General features: G+C 38.1%; 1 protein-coding gene across 4 annotated transcripts in view; it reads right to left on the reverse strand.

Moving 5' to 3' along the window:
• The window catches only part of AEBP2 (AE binding protein 2), a 54,371-nt gene that overhangs the window by 7,261 nt on the left and 29,848 nt on the right, over window positions 1–17,262 (reverse strand). For all 4 annotated transcript variants that reach the window (XM_082309755.1, XM_082309754.1, XM_082309753.1 and 1 more), the window contains exons 4-6: window positions 15,973–16,159; window positions 10,577–10,701; window positions 693–760 (exon numbers count right to left, since the gene is read on the reverse strand). In XM_082309755.1, the coding sequence (XP_082165881.1) occupies window positions 693–760; window positions 10,577–10,701; window positions 15,973–16,159 (380 nt within the window). The remainder of the gene's footprint in view (window positions 1–692; window positions 761–10,576; window positions 10,702–15,972; window positions 16,160–17,262) is intronic.

The following is a 17,262-nucleotide window of genomic DNA, read 5'->3' on the forward strand; positions in this document are numbered from 1 at the left end:
AAAGACAAGAGAAAAAAGCTGCCAAACATGTCGGAAGATTATTCCAAGCTTCAGTGGCAGAACCCAAAGAAGCAGCAATATGAGATGGATACCTTAAAGGACCAACTGCGGTTATTATATTGTTAAATTGTGGCACCTAGACAAAGATTCTTGTAGTTCTACCATTACACTGATGATAGAATCATAGAATCGTCTAGGTTGGAAAAGACCCTTAAGATCATCGAGTCCAACCATTAACCTATCACTGCCAAGTCCACCACTAAACCATGTCCTCAAGCACCACGTCTACCTAAAAGTATTTTAGGATCATGATGAATCAGTGGGTAAAACGAAATTGTCTCAGTGATACATTTCCTTATGTGTATGGCTGGCAAAACCAACGTGAACTCCCCATTCAATAATTAGAGGACCTCGTTATTAATACCCGTAGTGACAAAATGCATCAAAAATACAGCTTCAAATTTACCTAAACTGGTATCAGAGTCTAAAGACTTGAAAACTAAAGTAAAAATCAATTAAAGCATTGCTTATTATTTTTTAAACTTCTGAATTACTTTTTAAAAAGCATTTTTTAAAACATGAACTTTAAATATTCAAAGGCATAACATAATTCAGTGACAGACAGTTCATTCACCCCACCGTAAATCCTTCCCCATTTAAATCCTATATTATATCACTAGCAATATACTCACATGTCCTCTGGTGTCCAATGAAGCAAGAGTTTTATTTTTCCAGAATCTTCTTTTCTTTTAGCTATTACCTAATAATAATTACATAAATCATAATTAAAACCAAATCTGCAGATTTTTTGCTCAAAAACCGTTGTTCATGTTCAACTGGACATTCATAAAAGGTAAACTGTTTTACTCTTCAAAAGTTGTATTAATTCTATATACAGGTAGAATGTACATATCACTACTCAAGCCATCTTGGCAAGGTTTAATATTTTCCTTTAACATTTGTCTACTGAGTGGTCCCTGGAAAAAAAAAAAACAACACCCTAATAAAATGCATCCTGTAAGTAGTCTTCTTTCTTTTAAAATAGTTCAAATTTTTAAGCAGCCACTCCAAATGCTTTGAAGAAAATACATTCCTCTACAAATACGCTCACATTCTGCAAGATGTCTATAGAAGATGCGAGAAACTGATGCAGGTTATAGTTTAATTTTATCACAGCATAAGAACAAAAATCTCTCACAAACGCTTTGACATCTGGACACATCGTATCTATAACTTCCCAGTTAACATTTACTCATTTCTTTTCAATACCTAAACCAAGCACTGAATGAGGCAATAGCAAAGGCTACTTGGAAGAACTCATAGGCTTACAGGAATTGTTTAATGCATACATAATGGGGATCCTTAACACTGTAGAGAGTACACTTGTTACTACTGTTATATGAATGATAAATCAAATGACGTGTCAAAGACCTGTCGACAACTGATAGAGTTTAAGCAGAACATATGAACTCCACTGGTAAGGTCCTAGACAAGAAGTAAGAACTCTCCTCATAGTTTCTCATACTAGCTCAGAGTAGAGCAGCACATAAGATACTCTCACAGAGAAGAAAGTTTTGAGGTGCAGGACCATGAAGCTAGCTAGACTCCCACCTTTAGCCAAGATAAAGTTAGAAATACACACACAGAAAATAGAAAAAAGAAACCTGTTCATTCAGGTACAAATATATTCTTCGATGCTGGCATTCAAAAGGTATCCCAAAAATTTACAGTATCCAGAAAAACAGGGAAAAGCCATTTGCTTCCTCTTCTACCAGTTTACCCTCAGCTTCTCCTTTACTACACATCACAATACTTCATACAGGTTTTCCTGTTTGCTTCAAACTCCAATTCTCCCACCTTCTGCACCTCTGAGCATAAAATGCTTATTAAATCTCTGAAAGATTCTATACATAGACACTGCAGATACTGTAAACTCCAAAAAGTTTACTAGAGAACCTTTAAAGCCCAGAAATACAGAAGGGTGACAAGCAATCTTTATGAAAAAAGTTGAAGTAAAATGTAGTATACAGAACTTAAATACTGAAGTCCATAATCTGCATCAACCAAAGCAACTTCCCACAACTGAATACCATGGTAAATTAAACTTAATCATGACATTTCAAGTAATTCACAAGTTTGTTTACAGTTTTATTTTTACAACTATGCTGTGATCTTCTAAACAAAAGTGATGCAGAGAGAAGTGTCCATGATTTAATATCCAGATTACTAATACAGAAATATTTGAGATATCTGAAGGTATCAATATGCTTGTAGATGAGAACTGGAATATTGCGTTTGCATGGCAAGGTTTTGGTAGCAGGAGGGCTACAGGGGTGGCTTCTGTGAAAAGCTGCTAGAAGCTTCCCCTATGTCCAATAGAGCCAATGCCAGCTGGCTCCAAGATGGACTCGCCGCTGGCCAAGGCCAAGCCCATCAGCAACAGTGGTAGTGTCTCTGTGATGATGTATTTAAGTAGGGGAAAAATTGCTGTGCAACAGCAGCTGGAAGAGAGGAGCGAGAATACGCGAGAGGAACAGCTCTGCAGACACCAAGGTCAGTGAAGAAGGAGCGGGAGGAGGTCCTCCAGGTGCCAAAGCAAAGATTCCCCTGCAGTGTGTGGTGAAGACCATGGAGAGGCAGGCTGTCCCCCTGCAGCCCATGGAGGTCCACGGTGGAGCAGATATCCACCTGCAGCCTGTGCAGGACCCCACACCGGAGCAGGTGGATGTGCCCAAAGGAGGCTGTGACCCCGTAGGAAGCCCATGCTGGAGCGGGCTCTGGCAGGACCTGGAGACCCATGGAGAGAGGACCCCACACTGGAGCAGGGGAAGAGTGTGAGGAAGAAGGAGTGGCAGAGACAATGTGCGATGATACAACCCCCATTCCCCATCCCCCTGCACTGCTCAGAGGGGAGGAGGTAGACAAATGGAGAGGGAAGTTGAGCCCAGGAAGAAGAGACGGGTAGGGGGGAAGGTGGTTTAAGATTTGGTTTGATTTCTCATTACCCTGCCCTGATTTGATTGGCAATAAATTAAACTAATTTCCCCAAGTCGAGTCCATCCTTATCTCAACCCATGAGCCTTTTGTTATATTTTCTCTCCCCTGTCCAGCTGAGGAGGGGAGTGATAGAGCAGCTTTGGTGGGCACCTGGCATCCAGCCAAGATCAACCCACCACAGTGTTTGAGATACTGAGTTTCTAAAAAAAATATTGAAGACTCACACTAAAATTTTTAAGCCAAGTTGTCATGAGATAAGGAAAAGGCCATCCAATGGCCTAAGGTTAGACAAGCAAAGTACAATAGTGCACAGTTCTTCCAAAAGGAAAAGCTTCTCATTAGTTAGCCCCAGTTTTAGGATCTCTCATTTAATATATATTCACGATTCATCTGAAAATGGGATTGGAAGGCAGAGTGAGAAAATCCGCTTTTGATATCAGACAATTCAAGATAAATTGAAGGAATGCTCCCTGCAAGAACTGCAATAGGATGTCATAGTGGGATACTGTAGGTAAATGACAGTAAAAACCCTTTTCCTACTAATCTTTGCCAATTAGACAAAGTTTAATTGACTTTTGTATCAAAGAATATGATATGGTTCTTTAATTTCGGCAAGCAAAACATTGCTAAGGCTTTTCATCATAAGTCTCAAGCCATACTGTCCTGGTTTCAGCTGGGACAGAGTTAATTTTCGTCTTGGTAGCCGGTATGGGGCTGTGTTTTGGGTTTAGGATGAGAACAATGTCGAGGATACACTGACGTTTTGTTCTTGCTAAGTAGTTGCTAAGTGGCGCTCACAGTGGTAAAGGACTTTTCAACTGCCCATGCTCTGCCGGGTGCACAAGAAGCTGGGAGGGGGCACAGCCGGGGGGAGGGCTGACCCAGACTGGCCCAAGGGCTATTCCATACCATATGACGTCATGCTCAGTATATAAGCTGGGGGAAGAAGAAGGAAGGGGGGACATTGGGCGTGATGGCGTTTGTCTTCCCAAGTAACCATTACGCGTGATGGAGCCCTGCTTTCCTGGGGATGGCTGCACACCTGCCTGCCGATGGGAAGTAGTGAATGAATCCCTTGTTTTGTTTTGTTTGCGTGCACGGTTTTTGCTTTGCCTGTTTAACTGTTCTAATTTATTTTACTTCAATTATTAAACTGTTCTTATCTCAACCCACGAGTTTTCTCCCTTTTACCCTTCTGATTCTCTCCCCCATCCCACTGGTGGGGAGTGAGCGAGCGGCTGCGTGGTGCTTAGTTGCTGGCTGGGGTTAAACCACGACAGTCCTTTTTGGCGCCCAACGTGGGGCTCGAAGGGTTCGAGATAACAACAGATTTAATTGGAATGTGCTAGATCGAATTTATAGCTGTTATTGCTGTTTAGCTGTTAATCGGCAGGCTTCTGTGCTTGCCATGGGGCTTGCTTGCCTTACTGTATGTTAGAGTCATCTTACTGTGTTGTGCCTGGGAACATTTTGATAACAGCAATGGCCACGTACCCGGGCTGGCAGATGGCCAGGGCATCGCTGTTTTTCTGTGCTGCTGTACTGGACAGGCTGGAACTCCAGTGTCAACTCGAGTCGAAGGGACTGTGACCTGTGGACGAGTTCCTGCGGGAGCATGACACCCCAAAGCGTCTGTGGACGTGGATAATCCCATGTCAGAGCAGCCCATGGAAGTTAAGAGTGGAGCAGAGATCCACCTGCAGCCCATGGAGGACCCCATGCTGGAGCAGGTGGATGCCCGAAGGAGGCTGTGACCCCGTGGGAAGCCTGTGCTGGAGCAGGCTCCTGGAAGGACCTGTGGACCCGTGGAGAGAAGAGCCCACGCTGGAGCAGGTTTGCTGGCAGGACTTGTGACCCTGTGGGGGACCCACGCTGGAGCAGTTAGTGAAGAACTGCAGCCCGTGGGAAGGACTCACATTAGAGAAGTTCATGGACTGTGCTGTTGGAGGGACCCCATGCCGGAGCAGGGGCAAGGGGAGGACTCCATTGCAGTGTTAAACCCTATAACCTGGCCCAAAGGGGCCAGGGGTGGAGACTGTAATGGAAATACCTTTAAATTGTTGTGACCCGGGATTTGAGTTGCATGTTATGGGAATTACTATAGCAGGAACCCCTTGTTGCTAGCCAGGCTAGGAGTAAGGGGAGGAGTTCATTGCAATGTTAAACCTGGCCCAAAGGGGCCAGGGGTGGAGATTGTGATGGAAATACCTTTAAATTGTTGTAACCCATGATCTGAGTTGCATGTTATAGGAACTACCATAGCAGGAACCACCTGAACCAATGGAGGAGAAGCCTTACAAGAAGCAGTGCAAGTGCAGCAGTGACCTGACCTGAGCTGGCTTTGGTGCCCAGTAACTCCACACAGCACACCACCTCTCCTGTCCTGAGTGACCACTATCACAGATGGAGCCCAAAGTCATGGACTAAATGAGCTCAATGGACATTTTTGGGACAACAGGGGTGGTGGTTAAAAAGGATGTATTGGATAATGTGGGACCTGAGCATGATGTAAATGGTATGGAATAAGGGGTGGATACTGTCCTGGTTTCAGCTGGGACAGAGTTAATTTTCGTCTTGGTAGCCGGTATGGGGCTGTGTTTTGGGTTTAGGATGAGAACAATGTCGAGGATACACTGACGTTTTGTTCTTGCTAAGTAGTTGCTAAGTGGCGCTCACAGTGGTAAAGGACTTTTCAACTGCCCATGCTCTGCCGGGTGCACAAGAAGCTGGGAGGGGGCACAGCCGGGGGGAGGGCTGACCCAGACTGGCCCAAGGGCTATTCCATACCATATGACGTCATGCTCAGTATATAAGCTGGGGGAAGAAGAAGGAAGGGGGGACATTGGGCGTGATGGCGTTTGTCTTCCCAAGTAACCATTACGCGTGATGGAGCCCTGCTTTCCTGGGGATGGCTGCACACCTGCCTGCCGATGGGAAGTAGTGAATGAATCCCTTGTTTTGTTTTGTTTGCGTGCACGGTTTTTGCTTTGCCTGTTTAACTGTTCTAATTTATTTTACTTCAATTATTAAACTGTTCTTATCTCAACCCACGAGTTTTCTCCCTTTTACCCTTCTGATTCTCTCCCCCATCCCACTGGTGGGGAGTGAGCGAGCGGCTGCGTGGTGCTTAGTTGCTGGCTGGGGTTAAACCACGACACATACCCACAACAGGATACATTCTTTTGGTAAATTTGGAGGAGGGATGAAAACCCTGACTTCTTTTTAAATAAAGATTTAGAAAGCACCCCTACAATCCCTTCCAACTTTAAGTTTTAGCCTTTGCCCAGAACCCAGCGGCTTCTTCTGCAAACTTAGTTTCTTTGCTGTAGACTGGAGCACCTGAGCCTGGAACCAAATAAAGATAAGTCAAAGCTCACTTTACAGGGCAAATAAAACTCAGTTCTCATCAGCTTTCCCATTCAAAACCATACATTTTCTTGTACAGTCCATTTCATTCTCAAATTAACCTTCAAGTTTTAAGGAGACACATAAGTTCTCTCATGTAACACAAGCATCATGGATATCACATACTGAAAAGTTTAGAGGTGACATTTTAAAGTATCAGCATTTGGACACAGCAAACTAGCTACACCCGAGTTAGAAGGAAGAAGTTATTCTCCACAAGCTGCTCTTCATCCTATCTAAAATTTCAAGAATGTGAACTAGGAACCCATACAGAACACACAAGCCACAGATACCCATCACATCTAAGTACTAGTTAAAGCTGAGGATGCTGTCCCCTCTATCAGATGATCAATAGCACTGCTTCGACCAGGATTTACAGTATAATACACGGTGATTCCAGAACCTCATAGATCTCTGTGAGAACCACCCAGTATCATCACCTGCATTCTCCAACAGGAAAACAAAAATACAAACTCTGACATTAACAATTTCTTGTTTTCAGGAATATGCAGTACAAAATTTAGGACCCTGCTGTCTCACCATCACCACATTGAAGCGAGAGATATTTGTAAAAACCTCAAAAATTGAAACACTGATGTGTAAAAGAGATTCAGACCACAAAATTTAGGGCCATTAAAGTACTGCCTGAATTATACCACTGCAAGTACTATTCCTCATTCTAGAGCCCTAGTAACATCTTCAAGCAATCGGCGCTAAACTAAGGGCTTGAACCAGCTTTCACATACACAGAAAAGTTTAATAGGAGCAGAAAGTAACCTTCAGCAGTAGAAAATTAAAGAAAAAAAAATTTCATATTAGAAGAGCTAATCATATATAATACATGAAAGCTATGAAAGTTATAGCCAGGATGCTTTCACACAGCGAAATATACTTGTATCCAGTGTGAATTTTGCAGACTTTTCCCCCATATCATTGGCTTAACTTGTCCCTGCTAAATAATCAATACTCAAAATCTGAGCAATTCACGTCATTTTGACTGGGATGAAAGATTCTCTCTCTGCATATGTAACAAGCTTATTTTTGTTTAATATTAAAGTAGTATGTTAGCTTTCCGTTAGAAGACAACAGAAAACTGGCATCTATGGCTGCCACTACTTCTTTCCCACATATATTTTGAAGTTGTCAAATTTAAAGAAGTTTTTATGGAAGTTATAAAAAGTATCCACTTTTATCACAATTAGCACAATGAAAATTTTACCATACCCTAGGCAGGCTAGAGTCAAACACAGCTATGATGCAGACAAATGCAAAACTGAAAAAAGTTTGCAAAAGAGCAATTGAAGAAAATTATTTGCTATTTTGACACTAGTAGTAAGAGCTTTACGGTCAAGTCTGCAAAAGTTACAAGTGAAATGGAAGAAATCTAGCATGTCTGCAATAATGGTGCTCTGAAGACTTAAAATTGCTTTGTAAAGAACTTAAGTCCATTTAAGTTTTTCATTTAAAAATATCATTCAGCTAGTAGATGTATGCTCAATACAGCTTTATTTGAAAAAACTCTTACTATATTCTCTAAATTTCATGCACTGTCCCAGAAACAAAAGGGAAATTTAATTTGAATTTATCTCTGTGAAGGAAATGTGCATCAAAGTTGTCTCAAATCAGAAGTGGAGTTCTGCTGACCTCTTCTGGAAAAATAAAAAAATTTCACCCTATAAATTGGTATGCATCTTACTTTATTCACTTACTGTGTTTCAAAGCTTTAAGATTTCAAAACACATGTAACTAGTATCAATACATGTGATCACCGAACTGAAATATCTAAAAAAGCTAAAACCAGTGAAAAACAGTTTAGTATTCAAATATTTTGGAGAACTAATTCTAGCCATTTCAAAAATCTGGTGGGGGGGGAAGGGGAGCAGAGGACAGGGTAACCTATAAGCTGCATTTTATTTTTTTTTTTTTTTTTAAAATCGGTGTAAAATCTGCTCTTTAGGTTAAATGAAAATGCTTGACTTTTTCCATCTGATAATTCAGAGAATCAAAGTACCAAGAATGTGACTCCCAACAAAAAAACCTAAGCAGAAAAAAAAATTCATAGTGACGTCAAAGGGGAACTCTCGATGGCAAAAACATTCTTCAAAAAGGCTTTATTGATAACTGCATTCTACTGTTTTCCATATCCATAAAGGTCTTTTTAAAAAAATATGTATATAAAAATAAAAGGAGTGCCTTTTCATAGAAGATGAAAGGTATCTACAGTGACTGCTTAGAAATTCTTCACATTAGTAATTTTTCACTAGGATATCCATCCTGTGAAATACTGCATTGTGCTGACATTATTCTTATGCTGCATAAAAAAATAAACCTACATCATTTATGTCAGTTTTCAGACAGCAAGACAATTTTATCTTCATATTTTTCACCTTTCAAATTAATGCTCCTGTTAATTACACATTTTTTCTTCATCTGAAGGTGGACCGCACAAACCGTATTATGCTATTTAGCCAGTCACCATTCAAATTCAGTGTCCTAATGCTTATAAGTTATGCAAAATGTGTTGGCATCTGAGGTGACCATTAGCTCAGTATACCAGTGTACATCCACAAGACTGCTTCTGTTCTACCTTTTCTTTCTAAAGCAGATTTTAGGCTAAGTCTCGTCAATATAGCTGATGTCCAGCACAAGCCCACACCAACTGTAGCAGCCCACTAGAATAGAGTAGCAAAGTGCAGCATAGGGCTGGAATCTTAGAACAGTTCTGCCACTGGTACAACCTCTCCCACAACTGAAGTATAGGCAATTTCAGATCTAATCAACCGCCTACCATCTCGAGTGACACATGCACGGATAAGCTAAAAGGATTTTCACCACTTCCTCCAAGTTAATTCAAAGCAATTTTAGAGCACATTCCTCCCTCTAATTCCATCTCCTTATGAATTATTCCAGTAGCCAAAGGTGAGCTTCCACAACCGAGTAGTCTGTCTGGATAATGTTTCCAATTAAAGCAGGTTGTGAATTGGAAAAGAATCTGCTTTTCTCACAGCGCTGTAAAATCCATGTTGGCTAGGAGAACTAGAATGAGATTTAAATACAGTAACAGCTAAGCCACCTGCAAATCTCCACTTGCAGCTGGTGCTCAGTGCACATAAAGTTCAGGAGTAACCACCTGGGAAAAATTTCTAATAGAGGCCACAGATATTTATAACAATCATCAGTCTTGTAGAACAGGACAAAATAAGTTTCATGCATATAAAATCATCTTTTATTACGGAAAGAGACCGAGAGTTTAATAGTTTGAATCATATGTGAAGGTTAAGCCATAGCTGAAGACAGAGCAGTCAGCATTCCTTCCTTGGGCTGCAGTTCATCTTGCACTAGTCTGCCACTTTACAAAGCACTCCCTCTCATTTTGTCCCATCTCCTAATTCTTTTCTTCAGCTGAGTCTCTACCTTTTATGTGCCCGTATCTCCCAATTTGGTTAAGAAAACCTAAGGTTATATGGCTTTTTGAACTTCTGATCCCTACACCTCAATTCAGTACTTTTTTCACCATTTTGAACTTTTTTTTCTAAATTAATATTGATGTCTATCCTACCCCCACACAAGTGAAATTAACAAAACAGGATATGGACAGGACTAAAGGCCAGTTCCCCACCTGGTACTTGCCTCCTCCTAGCAATTCACTGACATTTTGGTGGTAAGTTTATTAAAAGTAAAAGAAAAAAGGGAGACAATAATACATTTGTTCAGGATTATATTTTTTTAAACAACAACAACAACAAAAAAGAAATAAACACAAATTTCAGACCAGCATCTTTAAATATTCAATTATACAATTACCCTCAAAATATTCCTTGTGATAAAGTAGCAGTCACTCACGACTATGGAAATGCCATTTGAATTGCACTCCTATTTAGAAGACATAACCAAATTTTTTCTGCAACACATACTTACTGTTAGATATTTCCCCAAGTCTATCAGACAGGAAATGTTGCAAGCTATTCAATTTGTGAGCTAGAACAACTACTAACACTACTTTAAAGAAGTTAATTTACTAATAGAAATGGACAAATCAACAATGTAAAATACCCACTATTACTTATTTCTGATTAAAAGCCTACAGCAGTACGAGGAAAACAGAAATCTTATGAAATATTGGATTTTTCAGATACATAAGTGAACAAACAGAATGCATAATATATATACTTACAGTACTATGAAATACAACACTGTGGCCTTTTCCTAAACTTTCTATATGTGCTGAGAGGTTAAAGCAGATGGCTCGATGTCTTATAGCATCCAGTGTTTGCGCATCAAAGAAGTCATGAGGTCTTGCTAGTGAAAAAGGAAAGAGAGATCTTTAGTGTTCAGCACATTGAAAGCATTCAAACACATTCAACCATGTAAGTAAGTCTGAAGTCTCATTAGTAAATCATTTATCATTATGGCAGTAGCACTACCTTGTCAATGAGTTGTAAACATTAATTTAGCTGAGAGGAAGGAATGACTGCAAGAGGGGCAGAATCTATTGAAGTTCGGTCAAAACATACTCCTTGTAGATGAAATGGCTATTTTGACAAACTGAATTACGCTCACTCGTTTTTTAAAGTTTCAAGTAAATTCTATTCTTTCTTAATCTTCAAAATTAAGAATTCATTAATTTTGCTGAGTACCTCTGGGAACATCCATTGCTATCATCTCATAAAAAAAAAAGTCCCAGTACAAAGAAACTAAACCCAGAACTCATTAATAAATATGAGTTCTCATTTAATGCAAAGACAGCCCAGTTAGGTTGTGATGTTTATGGGAACCTAACTGGCCAAGTCACCCATAGAGCACAGTCAATAGTTCCAATATTACTGCTGTGACTTTTTAAAAAATAGTATTAAACTACTTCAAAACATGATAGTCCATAGAATCAACATCTTAAGAGCAAAATTGTACCTATACCTTATTTCTTAACTTTATTAAAGACAATCTGCTCTGATCTAATTTATAAACATTAAAAGCCCCAGCTATTTCCAGTGAATACTGGGATGCTGCAAAGAAATCAATAATGGCACTGAAAACAAAACTGCTTCATACTGTAATGGAACACAAAGCAAAGGATTAAGTAAGAATTATCGTGAGCGTACAGAAAATACTAGCTCGTCAAGAAATTTTTCATCTCCAAGGAGTAATAATACTGAACAGCCACACGAAAAACTCCACACTGCTAGACATGTTTCTTTCCATGTAAAGTTGTCATTCCATGTTCTTTGATTATTAGCAAACAGATTATTTTCTAGCCAAGAAGCACCAACTGCATCACATACTACACTTCAATTTATAATGAGTAAAGTGCAATTAACATCCATCTGATATTTTACAAGTAGTCTAAAACCAGCTTGCACTAATAAAGCCCTTTTCCTTTTAGAAAAGGACTTTTATAGTTAAGTGTTTCCTGAACAGTAAAAAATTGTTGAATTCTGATTTGGAGTGTAAAAAGGTGGTCTATCAATTCTACACTAAAAGTACTTCAAAAAATAACCGCTACTAGGCATGTATTTGCATACCATTAGAAATACTTCACAAAATTTTTAAAAACATCCCATATAGTAGAGCAGTAAAATTACATAAGCAAATACAGTATGAAAGTATTCACATTTTTTAAGCCTTGTTTGAGAGCAGTAATTCTCTATATAACACACTGAAATTAAAACTAAGAATAGGAGTTGATATTGTATTTTCAACTATATATCATCCTGTAATCTGCAAAAACAGTGATTCAAAGTTCTGTTGTCTTCATTTAAAACAACTTCTCTATTCCTTTTCACCAAGATTATCTATCCATTATTTCAAAACAAACTACAAATTCCACTTAAAACTAGTATTTGCTACACTCCTGGGACTAATTGTTGTTAAGCATTCAACTGTACATTATGTTCTGTCCTTACTCTATCTCGGTTGGATACTGCCAATTAGGCAATCATCTCACTGAAATGTTTTCTCGCTCTAAGTGGTAACGTAGAACCACAGCTCATGCTGCAGGTGGTCAGTGATGCAAGCATATAAATATTTTATAAATAAATATGAAGGAGGAAGGGAGGGTGGAAAGGAAAAGACAACCCCGAATTTTTGCTTCTGGTTTCGTACAGCAAATTTCTTCAGGATTTACCATTGGATAACATTCAACAGATGCAGAAGAAAGGGTACAATTTGTCAAAGGCACATGAATAGTTTCGTTTATTCCTTATTCAGTGTTAACGCTGTATCTTATATGTATCTTAAATCTGTTCCTCAAAATTATTTTCAGAGCAAGGTGTCTCCCTTCCTGCTTAATACAAGTTCCAAGAACACATCAATTACTTAAGTCAAATAAATTAAAATCTTCATACCAGTAGCCTACTAAATGAAATTCCCAGTCTTATGTAACTAACATTCTTACTGTAAATTCCATGAACAGTAAGCTTCCTTATTTCACTTATATTTCTCCAGTGAACTCAATTATCAGGCTTGTTAATAACTACAGTGTCATCTTTGCTATTGGAAAAGCAAGTGACAATATCATAAATATAATCTTAGCTTCTGCAAAATTCTTTGAGGTAGCTTCAGAATAGTAATACTACGACCTATTTTAGAGATACACACTTTCAATATATTTGGCTCGATACCTCTAAATGACAGACTACCTGGAGCAGTGAATGTGTTTAAGGCTATCCAGAAGAGAAAGCAAGCTACTGACTGTAATACTGAATTATTCTGCAACATCAAAATTTATATAACAAATCGGATTGTCTCTATAGCACCACTAATGTAACCAGCTATAAGGATGTCTATAGTAAAACATGCTTTCATCATAAAAGTCTTAATTTCCAAACTTAAACGAACACATACTGTTTACAGACAGGAAAAAAGAAATGCAAAACAGTTTAAGAACCACGAGATGTTAAGAAAGAAAAAAAAAAGTCAAGTAACAGTAAGAATTCTCTTTATAGTCTAAGTTGGAAGATCATGTTCTTGTCACATATAAAGCCACAGTAAAGTCTCCTTTTTTATTTATGCATTAATGTCTCTCAGAAGGGTGTTAACCTTCAGATATAAACCACAGGTCTATAAACATGAAGCACATTTATTGATTTGCTGTATTTAAACTGTTAAGAATTTATACACAAGGATGCTTCAATAGCAGCATGTATTAGCAATCAATTGCCAATAAATACTTAGTAAGCCACTTACAGCTTGCAAAAAAAGCCAGGGTCTATTCAAACCATGAGGAGCCATAAAGAACATGTTGACAATATTTTTTCAGGAGAAAAATTGTTTTGTGATGCAAAACTAGTTTCTTCATCAAATGATTATTTTGAGTGATTTAAACAGATTGTACACTATCAAACAGCACCTTGCTTTACACCCATTTGTCATAACTTCTTGTAACCCAACTAGCAGAGAATCTGTTACCTATGTTCAACACCTCTCCTTTTGGACACTTAAAATATCTAAATATAACTTTATGTTCCTAGCTTTATATACTCTAGACTGAAAATAGTTAATGCTGTTATTTTGTTACTTTGGCTTCTTAGATAAGGGTCCTTGCCCCCCCGCCCCTTTCTTGTAAAGACAAATTAATACTTTAACTAAAATTAAGCCAAGAAACAGAAAGACAAGCAAAATTGTATCGGCCCTTTGTCAAGTTCACCTAATCAACAATAATCCACACAAAGTTTTAAAGAAAAGCTACCGCTACTTAGCATTTTCAGAAAATGCCATCAACTTTGGATACATTTCTGGGTCACAGACCCTCTGGAGAAATACATTACAGTAGTCAGTTCCCAGCTCAGTTGGAGATGATTTTTGCCTTAAGGCAAAACTGTACAGCCAGCACTGCATTTATCTCAAGAGACAAGAAGATAAAAAATTGCTCAAGCAGCTGTCATTTTTCTTCCTGAGCAACACTTGATCAAGACAGCAGACCACTGAAGTACCACAATTTGGTCTTTAACATACCCATAATATTTACAACTTACATTTTTTGCCACAGATTCATTCAAGAATTCTGCAGTAAATTCTTATTACAACTAAAACATCTTAACAGATAATTTGAAGTTTTAACTATGAAGCTCTGATTTGAAACTTGTAAGTCAATAATGTTCATCAATTACTAATAAAATGCCAATCTGGAAAACTACTTCTGCGTATATTGGGGGGAAAACCGAATTAAGATGCACTAAAACTGCCACCTAACAAAATCAACATGGAGAAGCAAGCAAAGATGCAACTCAGGAATCTCTGAAAGTGAAAATTTTGAAGAGACAAGTCTTAGACATCTATAATTTGTTTGAGTAACACAGGCAATAGATCAAGGTAAGCCTTTAGGAACCTGCAACTATTTCAAGTCAGTCTTTCATTACATCTAAGAAGAACTAAAAGGATACTGCAAAGTGACCACATAACCCTTCATTGATCAGCTTTCCCTTCTTGAACCTTCTCATTTACATAACTGCTAGAGTGAAAGGGAAAGCTCTTTGAAAGACAAATTCTGAAAAGAACAAAAATAGCTTTCTACCTTCTTTGCATGTTGAATCAGTGTTAAAATTAGAGGAATTCTTCAAGTTTACACTTTTAAGGTATGTTTAATGATATAATTTTCTCGCATATATTTTAAGAATACCCAAGCATTTAAAAAAAAAAGTGAAAGAAAAAAAAAAATCACCATAACTAAAGTTAGCAGTGGCTCTTCCAGCACTGAACTGCCTAGTCGTCATACAGTGTGGAAGAAAGACACAGGAAATACACTTTTCAGAATTCTAGGTGATACTATAACTTTCCAGGACAGACTTCTTTGCATTCAAGGCAGAAACATGACCACTTGCTTCACAAATTTCAGTTGCTAAAAACACAGGTGAAAGTTAAATTTTTTAACAATTGCCTAGTCTTTCCTAACCATTTCTATACACTAGAATCTCTAAATAAATTTGACATGGTTACTAGTCTGATGCTGGATCAAAATGGACTAGAAAAGGTACCGGGAAAGTGATTATTACTTGCTAAAGGAAACAATTCTCACTTCAAATGATAAATCACACTTCTCAGGACATTGGTATGTATAAATTTAATGAACGTGAACTGTGCAGAGAAAGATTAAAAAAACGTAGCAAGTCAAATCTTCCCCAAATTAGATCTTAGTTATGCTCACAAAACTGTCATTAGGCTAATGAAATGTTGCACTCGAAAAAAAGCTTATTAATATGCATTTATCTCTAATTTATAGGAATCTGCCATCCCTGTCTGCAGTACTGAACTTCATCACTAAACAGAACATTTTCCAACAGTATTATAGCCAGTAAACAAAAGACGACTCTAAAGTGAAAAGCATCTTTAAATTGTAAACTCAAAACTGTTGCTCACAGAAAATTGGTCTTTTCTACTGAACACATAGATCCTTTACCCTAAAAAGGAACACAGAGTCTGGAATTATTTTACGCTCATGACAATCGATACCAACACTCTAATGCTAAAGATCACCAACCCTACCAGACTCACATCTGCAGAGAAACATCCACATTGAAGAGAAACTTCCTATCTAAAACAAAACTTTCAAGAACTTCTACTTCTAGAAATACTTACGTAATGATCGTCGTCTCTTGTTCTTTAATTTTCTTCTTTTATTCATTCCAGCTTTAGATGGAGATTCCTCTTTGGCCTTTGGCTGGCTGGCAACTTTTGAAGAGTTCTGCTGGCTGAAGTGTGTGGGCACATGACGGGCAAGTCCTCCCTGAGATGCAAAGCTGGCATTGCACCCACCAACTACACACTAATGAGAAAAAAAAACAGAACAACTGTATCAGCGTGCTATAGGGCACTCATTCACAGGAGTTTGATAGATCTTTTGGTTTGACTTTTCTGGCTCAACCTCCAACACGCTAAAAAGAAGACAAATTCTTAATGATCATGAATTCTTAAAAAGAAAAACAGAAACATAATCTGAAAGATATTTCTATCTGAACTTTATAACTCTCAATTATTCCATGGTATAATCATATTTGTCTATGCTATATTATATTCTATAAACCATAAAACCAACTTTCCCCTTTACAGACCAACATCCCCTCATCTTTCAAAATACTGCACTGTTATTCTCTATTTCTCAACAGCTCTCCAATCTTCTGCATTTGATAACAGTAACGTTCTCTAAACATCCTCCTTTCTTGTGACAAGGCAAGTAAAAAAATATATCCTTACCCACATTAAATTTGAAACAGCTTAACGCTTTTTGTAAATGCTATACAAAGTCAATAAATAGTTATCTTACATTTCTGTCTAAAACTTTAACTTCAGTAACTTGAAAGTCATATTGACAATTATTTATACATTTGTTTTGGGATGCTACTATTATTTCAGAAGTATCTAAGAAAGTTCTTATTTAAAGAAAATGACCTCTCTTTCTCAAACAGAAAAATAAGAAAAGATCCAACAATAATTAAGCAGAAACACAGAAATCACAAGATACATGCGACTAAGCTAATACTGGCTACAATAATTATTGGTATTTTTAGAAGCATTTGGTTTATATTTACAACTATTTCATTTGCAAAATGAGTGTTTAAATTATACTGTTGGGGAGGGAGGCACAAACTTTTTCTCTTGTGCTCTGAGCTTACAAGGGTAATAGAAAAGCGATTTTAAGATATGCATTCCATCATTGGCTGCAACAAATTGCGTATCCACATGATCAATTTTTCTTATGATCCAAATAATAGTATCAGGGCAAATGAGTTTATCAGTCAGTAGCCAGAAACCACTGTAAACCATTGGAAAGTTGTTCTTCCACATCTGTTCTGCTCCTCCCCCTCCTTCCCCTCTTTCTCAGCTCTTTCACGTGTACTTCTCTTCTCTAGCACTTCCCTTCACAGCAAA

Source organism: Platalea leucorodia (genome assembly GCF_965183815.1).
Source record: "Platalea leucorodia genome assembly, chromosome: 4".
NCBI lineage: Eukaryota > Metazoa > Chordata > Aves > Pelecaniformes > Threskiornithidae > Platalea > Platalea leucorodia.